The sequence below is a fragment of the Triturus cristatus genome, chromosome 1_2, assembly GCF_964204655.1.
Source record: "Triturus cristatus chromosome 1_2, aTriCri1.1, whole genome shotgun sequence".
Taxonomy (NCBI): Eukaryota; Metazoa; Chordata; class Amphibia; order Caudata; family Salamandridae; genus Triturus; species Triturus cristatus.
The window spans coordinates 828,217,383-828,236,419 of record NC_140580.1 but is presented as its reverse complement, the minus strand read 5'-3'; the positions used below and the strand labels follow the sequence as shown (position 1 = coordinate 828,236,419).

General features: G+C 42.2%; 1 protein-coding gene across 4 annotated transcripts in view; it reads right to left on the bottom strand.

The window, feature by feature from the left end:
* The window catches only part of ESPN (espin), an 888,237-nt gene that overhangs the window by 444,632 nt on the left and 424,568 nt on the right, over nucleotides 1–19,037 (bottom strand). For all 4 annotated transcript variants that reach the window (XM_085608893.1, XM_085608894.1, XM_085608891.1 and 1 more), the window contains exon 7: nucleotides 12,778–13,064. In XM_085608893.1, coding sequence (XP_085465019.1) covers nucleotides 12,778–13,064 — 287 coding nt within the window. The remainder of the gene's footprint in view (nucleotides 1–12,777; nucleotides 13,065–19,037) is intronic.

Here is a 19,037-nt window from a genome sequence, read left to right as displayed (position 1 = left end):
CCATTGCTAACCCCGCACCAGAAATACACCTTGTGTACTGTGTGATGAAAGCATCGACTGCCAGGCTCGTTTCTTTAATATCTTTATTAATCTTATCACTTTTTAACAGGAAACTAATCTACTGTAATCCCTTTCTCAACTAAACTGACCCAGGTTGGATTTCAGGGAAACTAGAGACTTGTGTCTTTATTTCTAGCAACGCTATCTCTGGCATACAATACAGCGGTCAACAAAGGCCCTTTAGCTACAGGCTCCATTAGTTGTTAAGCTAAGCAGCAGACTTGTGTTTCCTTATTTTGGGGAATTCGTTATTGTAACTAGAGAGCCCGCTCTTAGAAAAGGTGATTAATTTACACGGTTGGAAGATGAGCACTAGTCAAAGACTAGGCATTGCACCGATAGAGATGAAGTTCCAGGAGGCATTATGTAAAGTGTCACAAAAGAGCTGTGGCATTAATACCCTAAGTGTGATAAGAGAGAACGCCGGCCTCTGTCCTGGCGCGTGCAGTGCTAGCCCCCGATGCCCATGGAGGCCTGCTCGTCTGGTTGAGAGGGTTCCTAGTTCTCTGTACAGTGAGGGTCTCTGTGACATCCTTTAAGATTACTAGGTGTTGTAACAGCCTCTTGCTGCTCTTACTCTCAGGTAGGCTTGAGAGGATATTGACTTTCCCTTGGCCTTACATTCCAACAAGTGTTTTTCCCTGTAATCCTGTGTCAACAAGGATACCAGATATGCCGGAATAACAAAAGGGATGTCTGAAAAGAGTCTCAACAGAGGAACAGCTGCGTTGGCATCAGACCCTGATACAATTAATCCTGGACTGAAAAGTTTCTGAGAAAGTTTGTCATCCTAAGAGAAAAAAGACCCAGTGGTATATTTTCTATGTTTATTATCCATGTATTTTTGTTAATCACATGGGCCATCATACTATCTTTGGCAGCCACAATATACCTTTATTGGCTTCCCAAAAGACATAGTATTATTTATATGTTGTTACAGTGACCATATAATACTATTGGGATTTCCAGCTAATTATTATACAGCTCATTTAAAAAAAAAACAATACTCTTCATTTTCTATATTAGCAGAGTACTGGTGCCCAGCCATAGGTTTTTTTCTGAACTACATGAAAATGATCATTAATGAGTATTTTTCATCATATTTCACCTTGTGTGGGAGACCACGGATATACAGAATATAACTGGATTATGTTTTCAACTGTCGTTCGTTGTGATATGTTCAGTAGTCTGTTAAGGAGTGCGGTGTGTAGTGTAAATGCTATGCTATTCCTATGTTTACCTAATATTGTCAATCTCTAGAGTACAACCTCCCACTACAGAGCTGCTTCGGAGCCTTGGATATACAAAAAACATATAGGCACTACAGTGTAGCGTGTCAGCGACTCACCTCTTTTCCCACAGACCTCATCTTCAGGGCCGGACTGGCCATAGCAGGCATCGGACGTTTTCCCAAGAGGCTGGAATGGTGGAAGCTGTTTATTTGTTACTGGAGGGGGCGGGGGGATATGAAGCAGTGCCAATATCAGTCCCCAATAACAAAAGCAGAAGTGCTTCACATTTGCCCCTCCCACCTCCCAGGGGTCGGGGGGGGGGGGGGTTAGTCCTACAATATTGTCCAGCCCTGTTCGCCTTAAGGCCTTGCTTCAAAAATCATTACCTCCGCCAGGTGCAGCTCTTTTCATCCCCTTCCCTGCAAATTTTGACCTATGCTGATGTCCCATAGCTCTATATCCATCTAGAAAGTGAAACTATCAAACTGCATTAATTCATGCATATCTGCTATGCACATGCCCTTATATGGTCAAAGCGCTTTTTGACAATAGATTATGCTTCTTTTGCAGGAACACTGGTAAAGGCTTCATCCATGTATTATTTGTTTTTCTGAGTACAAATAGTTGTGATCAGATGTTGTCTAAAACCTGTTTACAAATCCACATTCAGACAAATGTTGATTTATCACAAGGTTTATATGAAGCCAACCTTCCATTACTGTGTGTAGACTGTACATCATCGTAGATATATTTTTAATTTCTTGTTTGAATGCTCAAGGCACATTTTCAATAGATCTTGCAGTTCATGGTGCTGTATTTTATTTTAATCTATAAACAAATATCAACATTTGAACTTGAATACATCACAATGCTATTATATCTTTATTACGAAACAGGATTCATAGGATTAATTCAAATGATCCTTTGTCCCTCAAAGGAAATTTATTTTCAATCCTAGTGAGTGCAGACTCTTTCAACCATATTTAACTAATTGTATGTAATTCCTCTCCCCTTCGATGACTGACTAAAACTTAGTGTGAGAGTGATCAATTTTGACTCATTTTGCAAATGTGTTTTAACATCTTAAATTCCATCCTATATAGGAGAGTGTGCAGACATAATTTAAAATCTGTGTGGACACATGGGCCTATGATTATGTTGTGTAAACAAATGTATCGTTAACTCAGTCTTGAAGCAAATGTGTTTCTTACTATTGAATTACAGAATATGTTCAGACTCTTTCTATTGGAAATGATGATAACATTTAAGATTTTGCAATGGAAGAAGATGCTAAAGCTATGAAATAGCCAAAGAACCATAACGTCCACTCCGTGATGGAGTATCCTTAGATCTGTGCAAATATAACCTGCGGATAAGGAGCTTCTTTATAGCAAATTTATTAAACGCTTGTTATGGTATTGGTTATGGTCTGCCACAGACTCCTCTGCGTGCTAGATTCTTTGAAAAAAAAACATCTTTTCAAGGCTGGGGTGTGGGCAAACGATAATGACGTTTTAGCAAACATTAAGTATGTATTTAAAAAAGGTGTGGAGATGATAATTCAGTGCCTAACCTATAAATTGTCCACTGGAGAAATGTAGTCTACTGCATAAGGCAAGGGCACTGTTGCTCTTAGGTTCATTGACTTATCTACGGTTATTTACAAGAGTCAGGGTTGACCCAAAGGAACAGAGAACCTGATTTCTTAAATCCATCAGAGGAATAAGACATAGGCTATGTCCTGGAAGCATTGCTGCTGTCGCTGTATTTTAAGGGCCTGGCAGAAAAATTACATGGGGATGCCAGAAATTCACTGAGGATTACAACTAGAACACTCTGACTATTTCTAGACCTTCCATACATTTAGAAGGTCCAAATGAAGAAACCTGTATTTCACATGAACACTTGAAATATTTTCCATATGTTATAGGTGCTGTGAAATATGGGTTTTCATACTGCTGAATGCTGTGCAACAAAAGAACCAAAGCGTAATATACGAGTCCCTGTGAAATATGGGTTTCATCATTATAATGACAGTCCCTAAATCAGACCGCAGAGCTTCATCATCGCTTGGGGCAACAGTATCTTGCAGCATTGGAAACCAAATTATGTGACAGGGTTATCCAAATTATGCAGCTAGAAAAGATAAATTATTATGTGGCATCGTGCCTTTCATTTTCTGGCAGTATTTTTTTGATCTGTTTGAACTATGAGGGTTGGTTGGGATTCAAGCTAATTGCAGATTTGAGGACCAGGCTGCAATATTTCAACCCAGACCTTTGCCTAAGTCCACAGATCCAAGATAGCATGATGGATGTCATCTTACATTCACACACCTCAACAAAAAGTCTACAAATCTAAAAGAAATGTAAAAGTAAATAGAAAGCGCTCAGTGTCCAAATGGCAAAATTATACTGTTCCCTACCCAGGTCCCAGCGACTTCATATGGGTCGACCCTTTATGTTCTCTCTCTCCAAATGGCAAATGAGGGCACGGAGCATGGGGCATTGGCACAGTCTTGGTGTTTGGAGGCATTATGACTGGCTGGATGGCGCCAGAATGTCTCTACACGTGGCCAAAAGTGCTGCACTGTGGTTATAGGGGGCATAAAGGATGGATACTAGGGGCCTTATTCACAGAGGGCTTCTGCACTCATGGCGAAGGCCCCACAGTCATGGAGATATCTCTGCACTCAGGGCAGAATTCCCACAATGAGAATTCTCATTTGCGAGATTCTGCCCTGAGTGCGGAGACTCCCCACAACTGCGGAACCTCGGCCGCGAGTGCGGAGGCCCTTTGTGAATCAGGCCTTGTGTGTTGTCACAGGAGACACCCAGTCCCCCGAACCTGCTGTAGCCACGCATAGTATAAACTGGGGACAGGTACTGGTAGTGGGTGGGGAATGTAGAGTCAAAGGTGCAGCATATCATCCCGTTCCTTAGATCGATGCAAGGTGTCAAAGTGAAATAAAACTTTCTGTGCAATTTGTTGTAAAAAATGATTCTTTAATTAGATTAGACAATAACCAGGAGTGAGACAAGGTAATAAGTTCACCCTTAAAGTTGATTGAATGTGGAATCTTTGTCTTGGGCAAGTGAGACACATCCTCCTAACATATCTTCAGTTGAACAGAGATGTTTTAAGGCATGGGCAAAGTGGGTTGTTGCCCAGGGCCCCACACTTTCAAGAGGGGGGCTGATAGAGCCAGCTCTGTTTTCCATACAATCTTGCCCCAATGACCATGAATAATTCTTAAACAGATTGTTTTAAATAACGTTTGTGGATGATGTGTGAGAGTCCATTACAGACATTTTACAGAGAAATGCTGTGTTTATGTTTCATGCAACATCCATAAAAAAGTTTCTTTTAGATGAAAACAGGACCTCACATATGAGAAATGGGAGGGTGTCAAAGAGATTATTTGCAGTAATATTAGTGAGCTGCTGCTGTTACAATATAGAAAACAGGTCACTATACCTGAATATTAGATGGAAACACATTTAGAATTTGGACGAGTGTGCACGGTCGGTGACCTGGCATGAAAGAGCTGGAATTGGATCATAAATTCAAAGATGTTCGAAAGAGGGACCCCCAAAATACATTTGGCCCAGTCCAACAAAATTTGTAAAATGTCCCTGAAAGTTGAAGCAAGATTATTGCTACGATCCAGAATCTAAAGTCTACTGAAATTTGAAAATGATGGTTAGCTGCAGAGCAATAACTCCCCCAATGTACCGCTCATTACCTTAGAAACATATATATATATATACAACGAGGTTTAAAAATATATATGATATTCTGTGTGTTTCTGTGTGCACACGTGTTTGTTATACAACTCACTTTTGCACATGGAATGTCTCTCCCATATTCTTCACAGAATTAAAATTCAGTCCTGACAATTTGAAACCGGAAGTAGATTAAAAAATAAAATACACAAACGTATTCAGACAGAATTCAAATCTTCAGTCTATGTTACAGAACAACCAGCATGGCATTTGATCCCTGTGGATTTCTATTGCTGAGTTGAGAGAAATTATTTTGTGAAACAATGGGTTGATGTTGTTTTGCTTGTCCTTTCCACAGAACAGATCAAGTATACATTTCCAGAAATCAACCACATTTCACAGGCCTAAAATAGTCCTCTTCATCTCGGCTACTGTGCAATTAAACAAATTAGAAACCCGGTCATCACATTTCAAAACCTTCGAGTCTGCACAGGAAGCCGATGCCAAACAAACACAAAAGACGCATTGTTGGTATTGTCTTTCTGTTTCACCCAACAGTCATCGTGAAGAAAAGCACACTCTGTGCCACCCATCTCTGCAAGGATGCTCAGTGTAAAATGCAACATCATCTTTACATATTCGATTTTATCAGCTCTTGTTCGCAATGAGGCAGGCTTGAAGTTAATATAGTCAGAGAGGATGTGGCCTAACGGCCAGAGCTGCCAAGTTTGGCGCTGGGGGACCAGGTTGGAGTACCGGCATCAACTCAACATCCTGTGATTCTGTGCAAATCATTTAATCTCCAGGTGCCTACTAAAAAATGAATGTGTCCTTGTGTAATGTAACTGGTGCAAACGGGTCAATACCTTAGGGTTGAGCTCGCGCTATATGAAACTGCAAAAAAGACAACAAACTAAAATCTACGTATAGAGAAATTGTTGAAGCGTTAATACCTGTAAGGCAGCGATTACTATGATGAATAAATGTATGCAAATGCATCTACAGGAGTAGGAGGTCAAGCTAAAGATAATACTGCCTTCCCATACATGTATATTAAGGCCTTCCCTTCTAATGTTAAGTATCGTTTTTATCGTTAAAGGCTTAAAAGAAATTCTACAAAACGTTGCATTCCAGAAAACATACAGATGAACACTGTAGTTAAAGCAAGACACCCCGAATTGGAATATAGTTCAAAGATCAGTAAAAAAGATTTTCAAAAATTGATTTCAAGATTAATGTCACCAGTTGTGTTGGGGGTTGAACGAGACCTTTGTCATGATCATTCATGTAGGTGGTGCTGTAGAACTGCAAGGTAGTAGATTAAATTAATTATGACAATAGGGCTGAAGAAAAGAACGTCCCTCTAATTAAGTGTAATTAAAAGACATCTATTAATTGTAGATGTATATGCTATTCATATGGTTTCGTGGAACGAACACACTGTTGTAGCACACTAACTGCCAATATATGAATTGATACATTTGGCATAATGCAAGGCAGAATGAAAATGTGAAAACATTAAATGAAGTAAACCAATGTCTTCTCTCTCTCTCTCACTCTCTTTCTCTCTCACTCTCTCTCTCTCTTTCGCTCACCCGATCTCTCTTTCTCTCCCCTTTTAAATATGTATACGTTTTTTCAGGGATTACACATTATTTCCCCAAACTTAGGGAATAACATGTGGACCCTGGAATACCAGAGACAAATCCATGTCTCCTCTTATCTAGGAACTACTGTGCCCACATCTGTGCTCACTCACCAGATGCTTAACAGCAGCACACATCCCTGCCAAACAGAACAAGAACCGTGCCTCGGGACCTGGAATTTTGGGTCCCTAGTATGCAGGCAGGGGCTGCTCCTCCATTAGGGTGGAGGAGCATCACCCCACTGCTTTCTCGCTGCGAGAAAGTAAGCGGGTGGGCGGGTCGGGGAGGAGTGGTTTGCCCACTGTTGTGGCCCTGACTGTTTGGTCGGCCCTCAGGGGCTGACCAAACCAGTCATGCGCACTCTACATTTTCTCTATGTAGGCTGCATGCAGCCTACATAGTGAAAATGGCCTCCCTACCGGCACCTGGCAGGACGCTGTCCGCACCAATCACAAAGCTGCCATTGCAGCATTGTGATTGACTTAGGGGAGGGGAGAGAGGATGCATGCTTCCTGTTCCAGGAAACAGGACCCAGCCAGGAGCTGAGGCGGTGCGGGACTCAGTAAGGTAAGTTTAAAAAATGTTTTTTAACCCACCCGTATGACCCCCCACTAGCCTCCCCACCCGCGAGTCATGCGAGCCGCGACTGTTTGCAGGGCATGTAATTCAAGGACTTGAAACACCAGACACCTTGGAGTGGGTTGGAGTGGTGCGTTCGGCCAACTCAAAATAAGTGCATTATTGTTCTATGAAGAATTTCATCTCCTGCCTAGGGATCTGGATTTTATATAAAATAACATATGTTGATAGAAATTCTGTGAATGCTGCTCCAAGTAAAACCAGAGGGGATTTCAATGCTGCTAAAGAATACTTTTAAACATATAAATGAAATAGAATTTATAGAAAACGAAGGAATGGTTATGTTTGTACTACTATAGGTAGGTGATATTTCTTTATTCCCTAATACAAGACAGGGTGGGTACTTTAAGAAAATAAGATATTATGGAAAATGTGAATGGCGATAGAATTTCTAGGAGGAGAACCACAAACATATTGCTAAGTTCCTCTCCCATTACAGATCAGTGCCCCTGCTTGTGATAAATGGATGGCTACGTGGTCCAGGAGGAGACCCAGAACTGTGGGCACCAGGAGACACCTCCACATTATATTACATATGCGTGTACTTATCTCTACCCCCTGCGATATCACGCTGTGACTAAGACGGTCATCAAAATATGGAAAGACATATTAAAACAGATCCATTGGCAGGGGCAGCTGACCATGCAGACCCCACTTTGGGTCAGCATCCTACTTCTTCATGTGGCTACAAATTTAGGAAGAGTAGGGCTGGCAGGGTATCCCGAGGAAGAACAACTACACAAACTATACCTAAATCCTCTAGGGAGATGGAAGAGGAATCTGGTCTGTAACAAACACAGTTCCACAAATGTCTCCAATTTAGGCATGCTATACTCCACTATATTAAACATTAAGGGGGGGTCATTATGATGACGATCGGACAAGCTTCCGACCACCATCGTTGCGGAATTCGGACCGGCCGACAAGTAGTAGGCGGTCCCACCCCCCAGATTAGGATGCGATCGCCGTGTAGGTGGTCGTAAACATCCATTTTTCAAATTGCAGCTTGTGCTGCCGCCCAGAAAAGGGCCACAGCACAAGTTGCAATTGAAAAAAGGATGTTTTTAAACATCCTTGCACTGTGTGCCAGGCACCATGAGATGCCTGGCATGAATGTTTGGGGGGGCACCACATGTCCCCTCCTGGCCACATAGTGGAGGCCAAGAGGGTACTGGGACCCTGCTAGGGTCACCCAAAGTCCCTTTCTGGCTGCCTGTTAATGGCGGTGGGACCACCATGAACAGGCAGTTGGAAAGGGATATCCCAATTCCTACTGCAGTGCTTGCGCAGGCACTGCCCCCATTGTATGGATTAGGAATCCGACATTGGGTAGACCACCACTGACGGCCTGTCGGTGGCAGTCTGCCAGCCATCATAATGAGGGCTTTAGATACAATACCAGATTTCAACCCTCTCGAGGCTAAACTCACCATGGGAGAAATGGGGGCAAGGGAAAGGTCTCTAGGATATACAAATCATTAGTAATAAATACACCCAACACATTTTATATGCTTAGGGTAGCATGGGAAGATGACATAGGCACAATGGAAGATAGGGCCTGGCAAGAACCATCGAATAAAATTGCAATATCACCTATATATCACGTTATACAATTTAAATATCCACACTTGGTGCATTACACAAGGGCCAAGTCTCTTAACAGAGACTCTTTGCTCACATGCCTTAGATTCCAGGCAGAAGATGGCAAAGTGCTACATACGGTGTGAAGTTTTAAGGCCATAGTAGGTTTTTAGGGGGACCTTGAAACCATATGTAAAGAAGTCATAGACGCACTAATCAACTCCACAGATAGATCTCTTTAACATTCTGCAGGACACTGGGCTGACTAGATGCAAATCTATGCTCCTGAGTGTAGTTCTAGTAGAGTCCAAGAGGGATATATTGCTAAAATATGGTGAAATACATCATCCATGAGTGCAGCAAAGTGGAATAATGGCCTCGATGAATGTAAAGGCCTAAAAATGCCTATATACCAAGTAAGAGGATGTCCTTGGAAACATCAGAAAATCTGGGATGGGTAAGCCCAATATTAGGGCCTTACGGACTGACTAAGCTTCTAAATGATGAGAAAGAATATATTGATGTAAGGGGCAAATATATGATAAATGTGAATGAGTACACACCAGCATTATGGAATGACCTCAGGGGCCTACTTTGATGTTTCTTGTTGTCTATGTAATAATTTATTTGGAAAAACAATAGAAAATTATAAGATAAACTACTATTGCATTGTTTATACAATATTCTTTCCAAATTAAGTTTTCAATCCAAAAACAAAATAAATTCAGGCTCAGAATACAAACATGAACATTAGAGATGTGTTAGATCTTGTCAACAAAAAATGGGAAATGTATGCTCTTCTTGTCAGTTTATAGTTTAGAAGGGGAGAACTAAATTGATAGGGACGGCTCGGGCTGCTTAGTGACAACCAATGAAGTTTTTTAGCTTTCTTGCAGCAATTGAAGTGCTTATTGGAAATGTTTACTAAAACTCGAAGGCCATAGTCCAAATAGTAAAACACCCATATATGTTTACCGTACCGAGAGACTCTAGACCAGGTTGCCCATTAGGACACTTGTAATATGACTTCAAATTAGAACCTCTACTTGTTAAATTGTGAGTAGGTAATTTAACTCAAGGTATTGATAGTGGATGTAGTACATTAAACAGAGCTATGGGAGTATTACTTTACGCTATCAAAGCTACCTTTGTGATAATGGCCTTCGCCATCCTTAACATCTCATTGCCAATGTTACAATGCTTGTGTAAGTAGAATTCGTTGTGATGCTGAATCGAGCACTTCATGTAGGATCCCTTTGTATTATGTCAGGCTCCACACATGCGCCAAGTAAAAGAAGTCAACTTTGGTAGTACAACCCGCCAGGAGAAAGGAATTGTCTGTTCAGGCCCCAGAATCCACTTACGCTCACAGGCAATATTCCGCACTCATCAAGAGACGTTTTAAGGCATGGGCAAAGTGGGCTCTGGCCCCAGGCCCCAGACTTTCAGGGGGGCCCCCTTATGGAGCCAGCTATGTTCTACAGAGAGTATTACCCTGGTCACCCTGGGTAATTTTTAAACAAATTATTTCAAATACTGTTTTACTTTATCTTATTTTTTAATGTGGGTGATATGAGAGAGTGTATAAGGGACATTTTGAAGAGAAATGCTGTTTACCTTTTGTGCAACATCCATAAAAAGGTTATTTTAGCTCAAAACAGGACCTCACATATTCGAAATGGGAGGGCGTCACAGAGATTATTTGCAGTTATATTAGGGAGCTGCTGCTGTGTTTAATATTGAAAACACAAGACACTATCCCTAAATATTAGATGTAAACACATTTAAAATTTGGACGACTGTGCTTCTGCGCTGTCAGTGACCTGGCTAAAGAGGTCATGAAAAATCTGAGCTTGGATCTTAAATTAAAAGTTGTTCTGAACAGGGGGCCCCAAAATTCGTTTGGCCCAGGGCCCCCAAGATCCTTAAGATGGTGACTCATCGCTCTCAAGATTTCACTCACACACCATCAATAAGGCAGGCCTAGCCGCTACAGAAGTCATGAGGCAAGCTATGACACACCTCCGTCCCTTTAATGATAAAGACAAATGCACCACAATCTAATCACCCTTTCAGGGCAATACCGTCACTTGCTTCTGGAATGTCAATATTTAGTTTGAGGGCAGATTAAATCTCACTTTGGGGCAATCTGATCAGTGTTGTCTGGCTATAATATCCGTTACTATGCCAAACTAATGAACATTTTAGAGACAAGTTGATACATTTATTCTGGCACAAGCACTTTGGTTATGTAGAGGTTAATGCAAAGTTCATTCGAGAGATGAGCCAATGCCTTATACGAATATACTAAATAGGGGCTAACTGTAAAATTAATATACATGTCCTGTTCATACTTTTCCAACATAAACTAATGTTTATATGAAGGATGACTTAAACCTGATGTTGGAGGCAATCTTCTGTATGTATTTATACTTAAAGCTCTGCTCAGCGCCTTTTAATGATTTCAAAGCACTATCCTATTGGAGCAGATGTGGGTACCTAGGTACTGGGAAGCCGGTGAGGGGGGTTGGCATGTTTTCCTTACTTTTTCAATTACAATTCCTGGGCAGTCATATCCTTTTTCAAGGCCATTTTCACTCATGATAACTTGAGGTGGGTGATGTATAATTTAATAAGAATGTAAGAAGATAGACAATATCTTATATACGTAAAGCTATAACAAAAAAGAGAACAAATCATAATTGTTGAAATAATCTGATGTTTATATTATTAGCATTCACCTGATGATGATGATGATGGTGGTGGGGCCACCAGTGCAATGAGGGTCTATCCTTGTTTAGAGTGACCACCTCAATGGGGTCATTATAGACCTATCTCCAGCCCTGAACTTTTTACCTAATCATTTATTTCTGGTGTGTTAGTCTAATTAGTTCAACAGAAACAAAAATGACTACAAAACCCATATGCATTGGGCTATCACACAAAACTCCAGGACTGGACACAGTGTCTTTAATGACCCGAGGAGAGATGGTCACCCTTTTATGTAGTTTGAAAAGAAGAATAGTTCTCTAGGATGTAAATCATTTTTGATTTATATCCTAGTTAACCATTGTTCTTTTCAATCATTGTGCCACCCCAGGTTCTCTAAAGTAACGGGTCACCCTTGTTTATAAGTATACACTATTATTTAGGACATGAAAAATCATATGTTCCTCATTAGCAACATATAGTTAGATTGAAAACAATGCAAAATGATGATCATGTCAGTGGCAAGTAATGGCCATTGATGATATGCATTGTTGGCTCTATGTGTTTGAGACTATCTTTGAAAAACATCAATTTTGTTAAAGAGTGGGGAATGTGCCAAGGTGACCTTCAACTAATCTAACAAACTTATCCCCTGAACACGCCTTGATGGTACGTGTCCTTTGGAAGCACCACAATGGACACAGGAGTCATGCCATAGACGATGACTCTAGCCATACTGCCGAAAGTGCACAAGTGGTGCCAGCTAATTCATTCTCCTTGAACCAATGCTGTGTACCTTCCAGGGAGTGATTAAGGCAAGCGCATGTTGAATGTAACAAATTGGTAACACTTACCACTAGCTTCCTTCAACCCAAAAATGACAAAAATGATCAGACTGATTACATCAGGTTTGTGTGCTTTGTTGATACTACTGAACATTATATATGTAAGATCTGTGTACTGTGGACGTTCATCATTCATTCGTAATGGCCCATTGTACAACGCCATGTGATGAAGTAAATATTTTATATCACAAACCATGGCAGAGCATTCTCCATTAACCAATAAAAGTACTTTTCCTAAAATGTCTGCTTAGTGACATCACTGTATAGACGGATCCCTCCCAGCTGCATTCGGCACAGATCAACCTATAGTTGCTTCAAAGGTTACCCCAGGTTTCACTACCTCGCTGTCGATGTGGCGCAGGTTGTTCTTTGCTTGCACGTAAATCTCCGCCGTGGGCTGCCCCTCCGGAGGGATTGGCGCTGGATAACAGGGTGGCGGAGGCAGTTTGGAGTCAGGAGGTGGAGGCGGTGCAGGGAATCCCGGAGGAGGTGGAGGAGGAGGAAGAGGTGGAGGTTGTGGAAGGGTTGCAGCAGTCTCTCCTCCCTTTTTGCTTCCATTAGGTCCTATCTCTGGATTCAGCATGTCCATATAGGCCTGCATGTCCCCTATCGTTGATTCCGGCGGCCCTACACAGAAAAGGAAATCCATTAGAACATTTTCAATTTCTTCACAAAACAAAACAAGTTGCTATAATTTTGCACACTATATAAATACGCCTGCAAATTGGTGTATTGCAGCCGAGACATCCTGTGTACTACACACTGCCAGTACCCTCATACCCATTGGTGCTCCAGCACTATGATTTCAGCCATCCTCAACCTGGTCTATGCCCAACAGGCTCGATGATCAGATGGAGGGCATGATGCAAGATTGTGAGACATATATATTGATCTGCCAGAGGCATGTGAAATTAAAAAAACGAATTCAACTGGATTTTTTTAATCACCCTTATTTTAGGGTGATGGGGATTTTTCAAATGTCAGCATATTAGGTTCTTGTGGGGTTGAAGATCAGACAGCATTAACATTTCCTTTTAGGCCACGCAGGGGAGGATAAGCCCTTGCAGGGCAGTGTAGCGTTTGATCATCTTTCTGCATCGTGATGCACCTCTGGGAAGGGAAGGCAGGGCACTGCAGGACAGTTCTGCGGTTTTCTAAATCTCAGCCCTACAGCACAAATAGAAGTGTTTATATTATGTTTAAATTATGTTTATTACAAGAGAAGGAGCAAGGCAGCTGAGAACAGCTTAGACTTCATTTTTAATGGGCAGTTATGTTTTATTATGAGTCTTCAATTACGCAATAGATATAACAGTCCGTCTTTTATGTTTGTAGACAGAGGAGGAGCAAAGATGCTGACTCCTGCTCCAGCCATAGACATAAAAGACACTACTGTCATGTCTTGCACGAGGAGTAATGGGTCAGCTGTCAGCTATCCCAGTTCTCCTGCCCTATTACCCGTAGTTGTCCCCATATCTCCCCTCTTGCTACAGATATTATAGTCCTGTCATGAATTTCTAACAGGATTAAGAAAACGACAGCTATCGTTTCTCAGATCGCCTCATGTGTTGGAGTAAAGAGAAGGGACCTTCCTAGTACACACAGACATAATCTTTCATTCATGTCTCTATTGGACTAACAGCTGTGGCAGCTGTAAACTGTACTGCTCTTCCTCCAGCTTTTGAAATAAAGGAAGAAATATTGCACCTAAGATGGGAGGGTGAAGTTTAAAAGAAGTACAGGACTGGATGTGGATTACTGCTGCCCTTGAAGGGCTTTCAAAATGAAAGATAGAAAGTAAGGGCTTCTGAAACTGCTCTATCTTTGTATCAGGCTTCTGGACTATTACTGGCCCTCAAATAGCTAACATCCATATGTTTGCATACAGTTCAATTTCTATTTAAATGATACTTTGAAACGTATCCCCTGTGCTTCCCAAAAGTATTGGACAAGCATAAGAAGGCTCCTGTATGGCGTTAATAAAGGCACTGTAAACACTCCTCAATGTTTAGTAATGGTTTCTCCAAAGAAGGCTTCAAAAATGTACCATGTTGGAATCACAAATTATCATTGTCAGTGTTAGAACTGGGGTCTCTAATTAGCAGAGGGAAGTACCTTTGTCCAAGTAGGGACCTTTGATTCTAGTCAGGGTAAGGGGGATACATAGTCTAGATAACCCCTACTCACCCTCTTGGTAGCTTGGCACGAGCAGACAGGCTTATCATAAAGGCAATGTGTCAAGTATTAGTACTCAAAACACACAGTAATATAGTGAAAACACCACAAATGGACACCACACCAGTATAGAAAAATAAAGTATCTTTATCTAAACTCAACAAGACCAAAACAACAAAAAAACAACATAAAGGTAGTAAGATAGCGCCAGGATGCCCAATGGGTTGCAGTGCACTCTATAAATTCTTTTTACATTACATTACAAAATAGCACTTAAAAACAGTTATTTACAAAATAAAGCTTGTAGAAAACAAATAGCTTCACCCGGGGCTATTACAACAGCGTGACAGCAATAAATCGAAAGTATGCTGCTGACCGCGTGGTGCGCTGCGTCGACATGGAGTCACACGGACCCCCAAACAAACAGAACCTTGGAAAGCGAAGTCTATGATGAAGCGCCACCTCGTGGAGGTGAGACGTCAGTGCCAAGGTCGAGGCCAGCTCCCTGGCTGCCATGGGGGAGGAGAGGCGTCGTGTCCGCAAGGAGGTGACGTGTCAAATCCAGGACAGGGGAAGTCGGTTGCGTCAGCGGTGAGACGTCGGTTCCAGGGTAGCGATGTGAAGTCGGTGAGTTCATGGAGTCACCCTCGGTGGTTATCGGCTACGCGATAACTGGATGCAGGCACTGATGGTGATGGATTTGGTGTGAGTGCTTGCATTGGAATGGCTGATAACTGCAGGCGGCAGAGCTGTGATGCAGGCCGGGCGGTGCGTTGTGTACTTCACTAGCGGTGCCCCTGGCCTCGGTGCTGGTTGCGTTGTCACGGCGACATCGCTGACCACATCGTAGATTGTTTCTCTTGCTTCTACGAGGTTTCTTCCAGCTCCCAACAGCAGGAACAACCTCCAGAGGCCCAAAACTGGAACAGGTACATCCTGGCAGGTCAGAACTCCCAGCAGTGGAGTTCAGGGGACCTGATGGTGAAGTATTTGTGTCCCTGAGACTTCAAAACAGGAGGCTAGCACAAACAAGCCCTTGGAAATTCTTCTTCAAGCAGGTTTCTCTGCAAGGTTCCAGTCTTTGTCCTTTCCTTGGCAGAAGCAGCAACTGTAGGCCAACCCCACACAGAACACAGCAAAGGAGCAGTACTCCTCCTCACAGCTCTCCATCTCTTTTTCTTGGCAAAGGTTCCTCTTGAGTCCAGAAGTGATCTAAAGCTCTGTGGTTTAAGGTCCACAACGTATACCCCATTTTGTTCTTCTTTGTGCAAGGGTCTGTGAGCCTAGTCCAAATCAGTTCTCTTCTCAATGGTGCAGTATGACCACAGGGGGTGGAGACAGCATTGCGCAAGGGAGACAGGCCCTATTCAGGTGTAAGGAAAACTCCTCCCACTACTCTAAATGCAGCCAACGTCTATTAGGCTCAGCTCTGAACTGTCCAGGAAGGGCCAGACACACCTCAACCTCCCCAGTGGCTGTCTACAGTGAATGCACATCCCCAGCCCCTGCCACTCCAAAACCAGACAGACAATCCACAAACAGGCGGAGGCACACAGAATGGTTAAGCAAGAAAATGCCTACTTTCTGAAAGTGGCATTTTCAAACACACAATTTAAAAAACATCTTTATTAAAAGATGTGTAATTAAATTCTGTGTTCAGAGAGCCTAAGTTCCATTCCTCTATCTGGTCCCAATGGGAAGTTATACTTTTAAGATGTTACAAAGTATCTCCCGTGTTAGCCTATTGGGAAGATAGCCTTTCAATAGTAAACAATTAAATTGATAGTATTTCACTATTAGGACATGTCACAGACACAAGTACATATCCTACCTGTTTCATACACTGCACCCTGCCCATGGGGGTACCTTGGACCTTGCTGAGGGGTGCCTTGCATATAGGAAGAGGGAAGGTTAGTGCATGGCAAGTGGGTGCACTTGCCAGGTCGGCATGGCAGTTCAAAACTGTGCGCAGACACTGCAGTGGCAGGTCTGAGATACATTTACAGGGTACTCATGTGGGTGGCACAATTAGTGCTGCAAGCTCACTAGTAGCATTTGATTTACAGGCCCTGGAAAACTCAGTGCACCTTACTAGGGCATGCCAGTAAATCAAATATGCCAATCAGGGATAACCAATCACAATAGGAGTGTATACAAGGAGCACCTCCACTTTGACACTGATCAGCAGTTAGTGAAATACTTTATTTGATTAAAAAATATAATCATAAAAGCAGGACATACACACCACACATATACAAAAAAAGATAGTTAAAATGACCAAGAATTATATAAAAGTTCGAATTTTAAAAATAGGTAGCGGCAAGAATGTTAATGATGTGGCAAAGAATGGGTGTTACTTTCAGAGTCTAAGATGGAGGCCCAGAATTATAAGGAGACCCAGAGAGTGTAAACATTTCATTAAAATAGCCGTCAAGTAGCAGGATCGATAAAAATCCTCGGAGTCACATACCCTGATATTGTAGGCATCGAGAGCACAGGAGAGACCAGAATGAAATTTTGTAGGTCTACAGTTTTGTTTTAGACACCTGTGACTCTCTAGAATTGTTACCGGGCCTGCAATTTGCTGGTTAAATTTACGATATATATGATAAATAAAAATAGTAAAACTTATGTTTAAAACTGTATTCTCAGGGTTCAGGGCCGCAATAATTGCCTGCCTGCAGGTCCGAGCTCCCAGTCTGTTCCATTCTGGCCTCAATTTTAGTCTACGCTGAGTCAGGAGAGCGGGACAGTGGCATGCAACATGCTCCATAGATTCCACCGGGGCCCCACAACCCCTGCACTGTTGATTATCTGACGAGCGACGCCAGATAGGTAAGTGTTTCAGCAAGTGCCATTCCCCCAGTCTAAGTGCCATAAATCGCAGTTTTAAATACAAAGAATATGTGCAGGGCAGGTATGATGACGGTGATGCCAACTGATAAGAGTTAATTACTGCCCATGCATGCTTGCATTTGGCAAGAGAAGCTTTGTCGATGGTGTGGGACAGAATGCGAGTATGCTTCTTAATGCTGGTTTTAAAAGCTGTTTGACTGGGGTTTAGGTTCCAAAGGTCACCTGCTGAAAATTGCTGAAGACATTCATTAAAAAATTTACTATAGGACCCACTTGGATTATTAATGCCAATATCAGACCACAGCATAGACTCAAGGGAACCGACTTCAGCCCGCCTTAGCTTATGGCACAGATTTAAGTAGGCACCTGAGCAGGAAATTTCATAGTTTAGGAGGCCCAGTTCTAATCTAATCTGTGCAGCGGAGGCAGATTTCGGCATGTGAAAAACACTTTTATAGATCTTAGTCACGTGTTGATTTAATGTTGTCCTGATTTTACCCCTGAAAATTTCAAAACCATATGACAACGTGGGGCCGACTTTAGCTTTCATAACTTCCATCATTGGGGCCAAACTCGGATCCATCAGTTTTTTTGAGAGTTTTGAGAAGTTCAATCGGAGAGCTGTGGCTTTCATTGAAATGTCAGTACGATGCTTGACGAAGGTGCCCCTAGAGTCAAAGTTAACCCCCAAGTATTTATAGGATTTTCCTACGACAAGACTGGAATTGTTGTATGACCAGCCACCACCTCCATAACGTTTTCTGCTGAATATAACCACTTGGGTTTTCTTTAAATTAACCTCTAGGTTATTCTTAACGGTATAACTATGTAGCTTGTTTAACAATCGTTGCAGCCCTACTCGGGTAAGGCTGAAAAGAACAAGATCATCAGCATACAGAAGGTTACTTAACTGCACCCCACCGATCTTGGGGGAACGGCTATTTATCTCGTCCATTTCGGCTGAGAGATCGGCAGTAAACAGGTTGAAAAGCAATGGGGCTAGCACACACCCCTGTTTCACTTTTTCGAGACAGATGTGTGCCAGTGCCAAGCTTGACTTGAATCCAGGTGTTGGAATATAGTTGGACAATGGCCTCCAGTAGTTTGACCGGGATTCCCCACTTCATTAACTTTGCCCAAAGTTCTGCACTGGGGACTCGGTCAAAGGCAGCTTTAAAATCAACAAAACAACAGAAGACCAGCTTAGATGAAGTAAGCAATTTGCAATAAGTACTGATAATGGCAATAGATTAGACGAAGTACCTGAATTTACAGTAAAACCCGTTTGTTTTTTTGGAATCAAGCCTTTTTGGTCCACCCAGGCACTCAATTCTTCAAGTAAAATGCTCGCAAAGTACTTTGCCTCATTGTCCAGTAAGGCTATCAACCTATAGTTGATTGGGGACGAGTGGGCGTCAGACTTATAAATTGGATGAATTACTGCACCTCGCCATGAGTCTGGTATGGTTGAGCAACTCAGCACAGATCTAAAGAGGGTTGCTAATTGTTGTGCCCAATAGGGAACATTTGCTTTAAACAAGGCCTGTGGCAGGCCATTTGGGCCTAGTG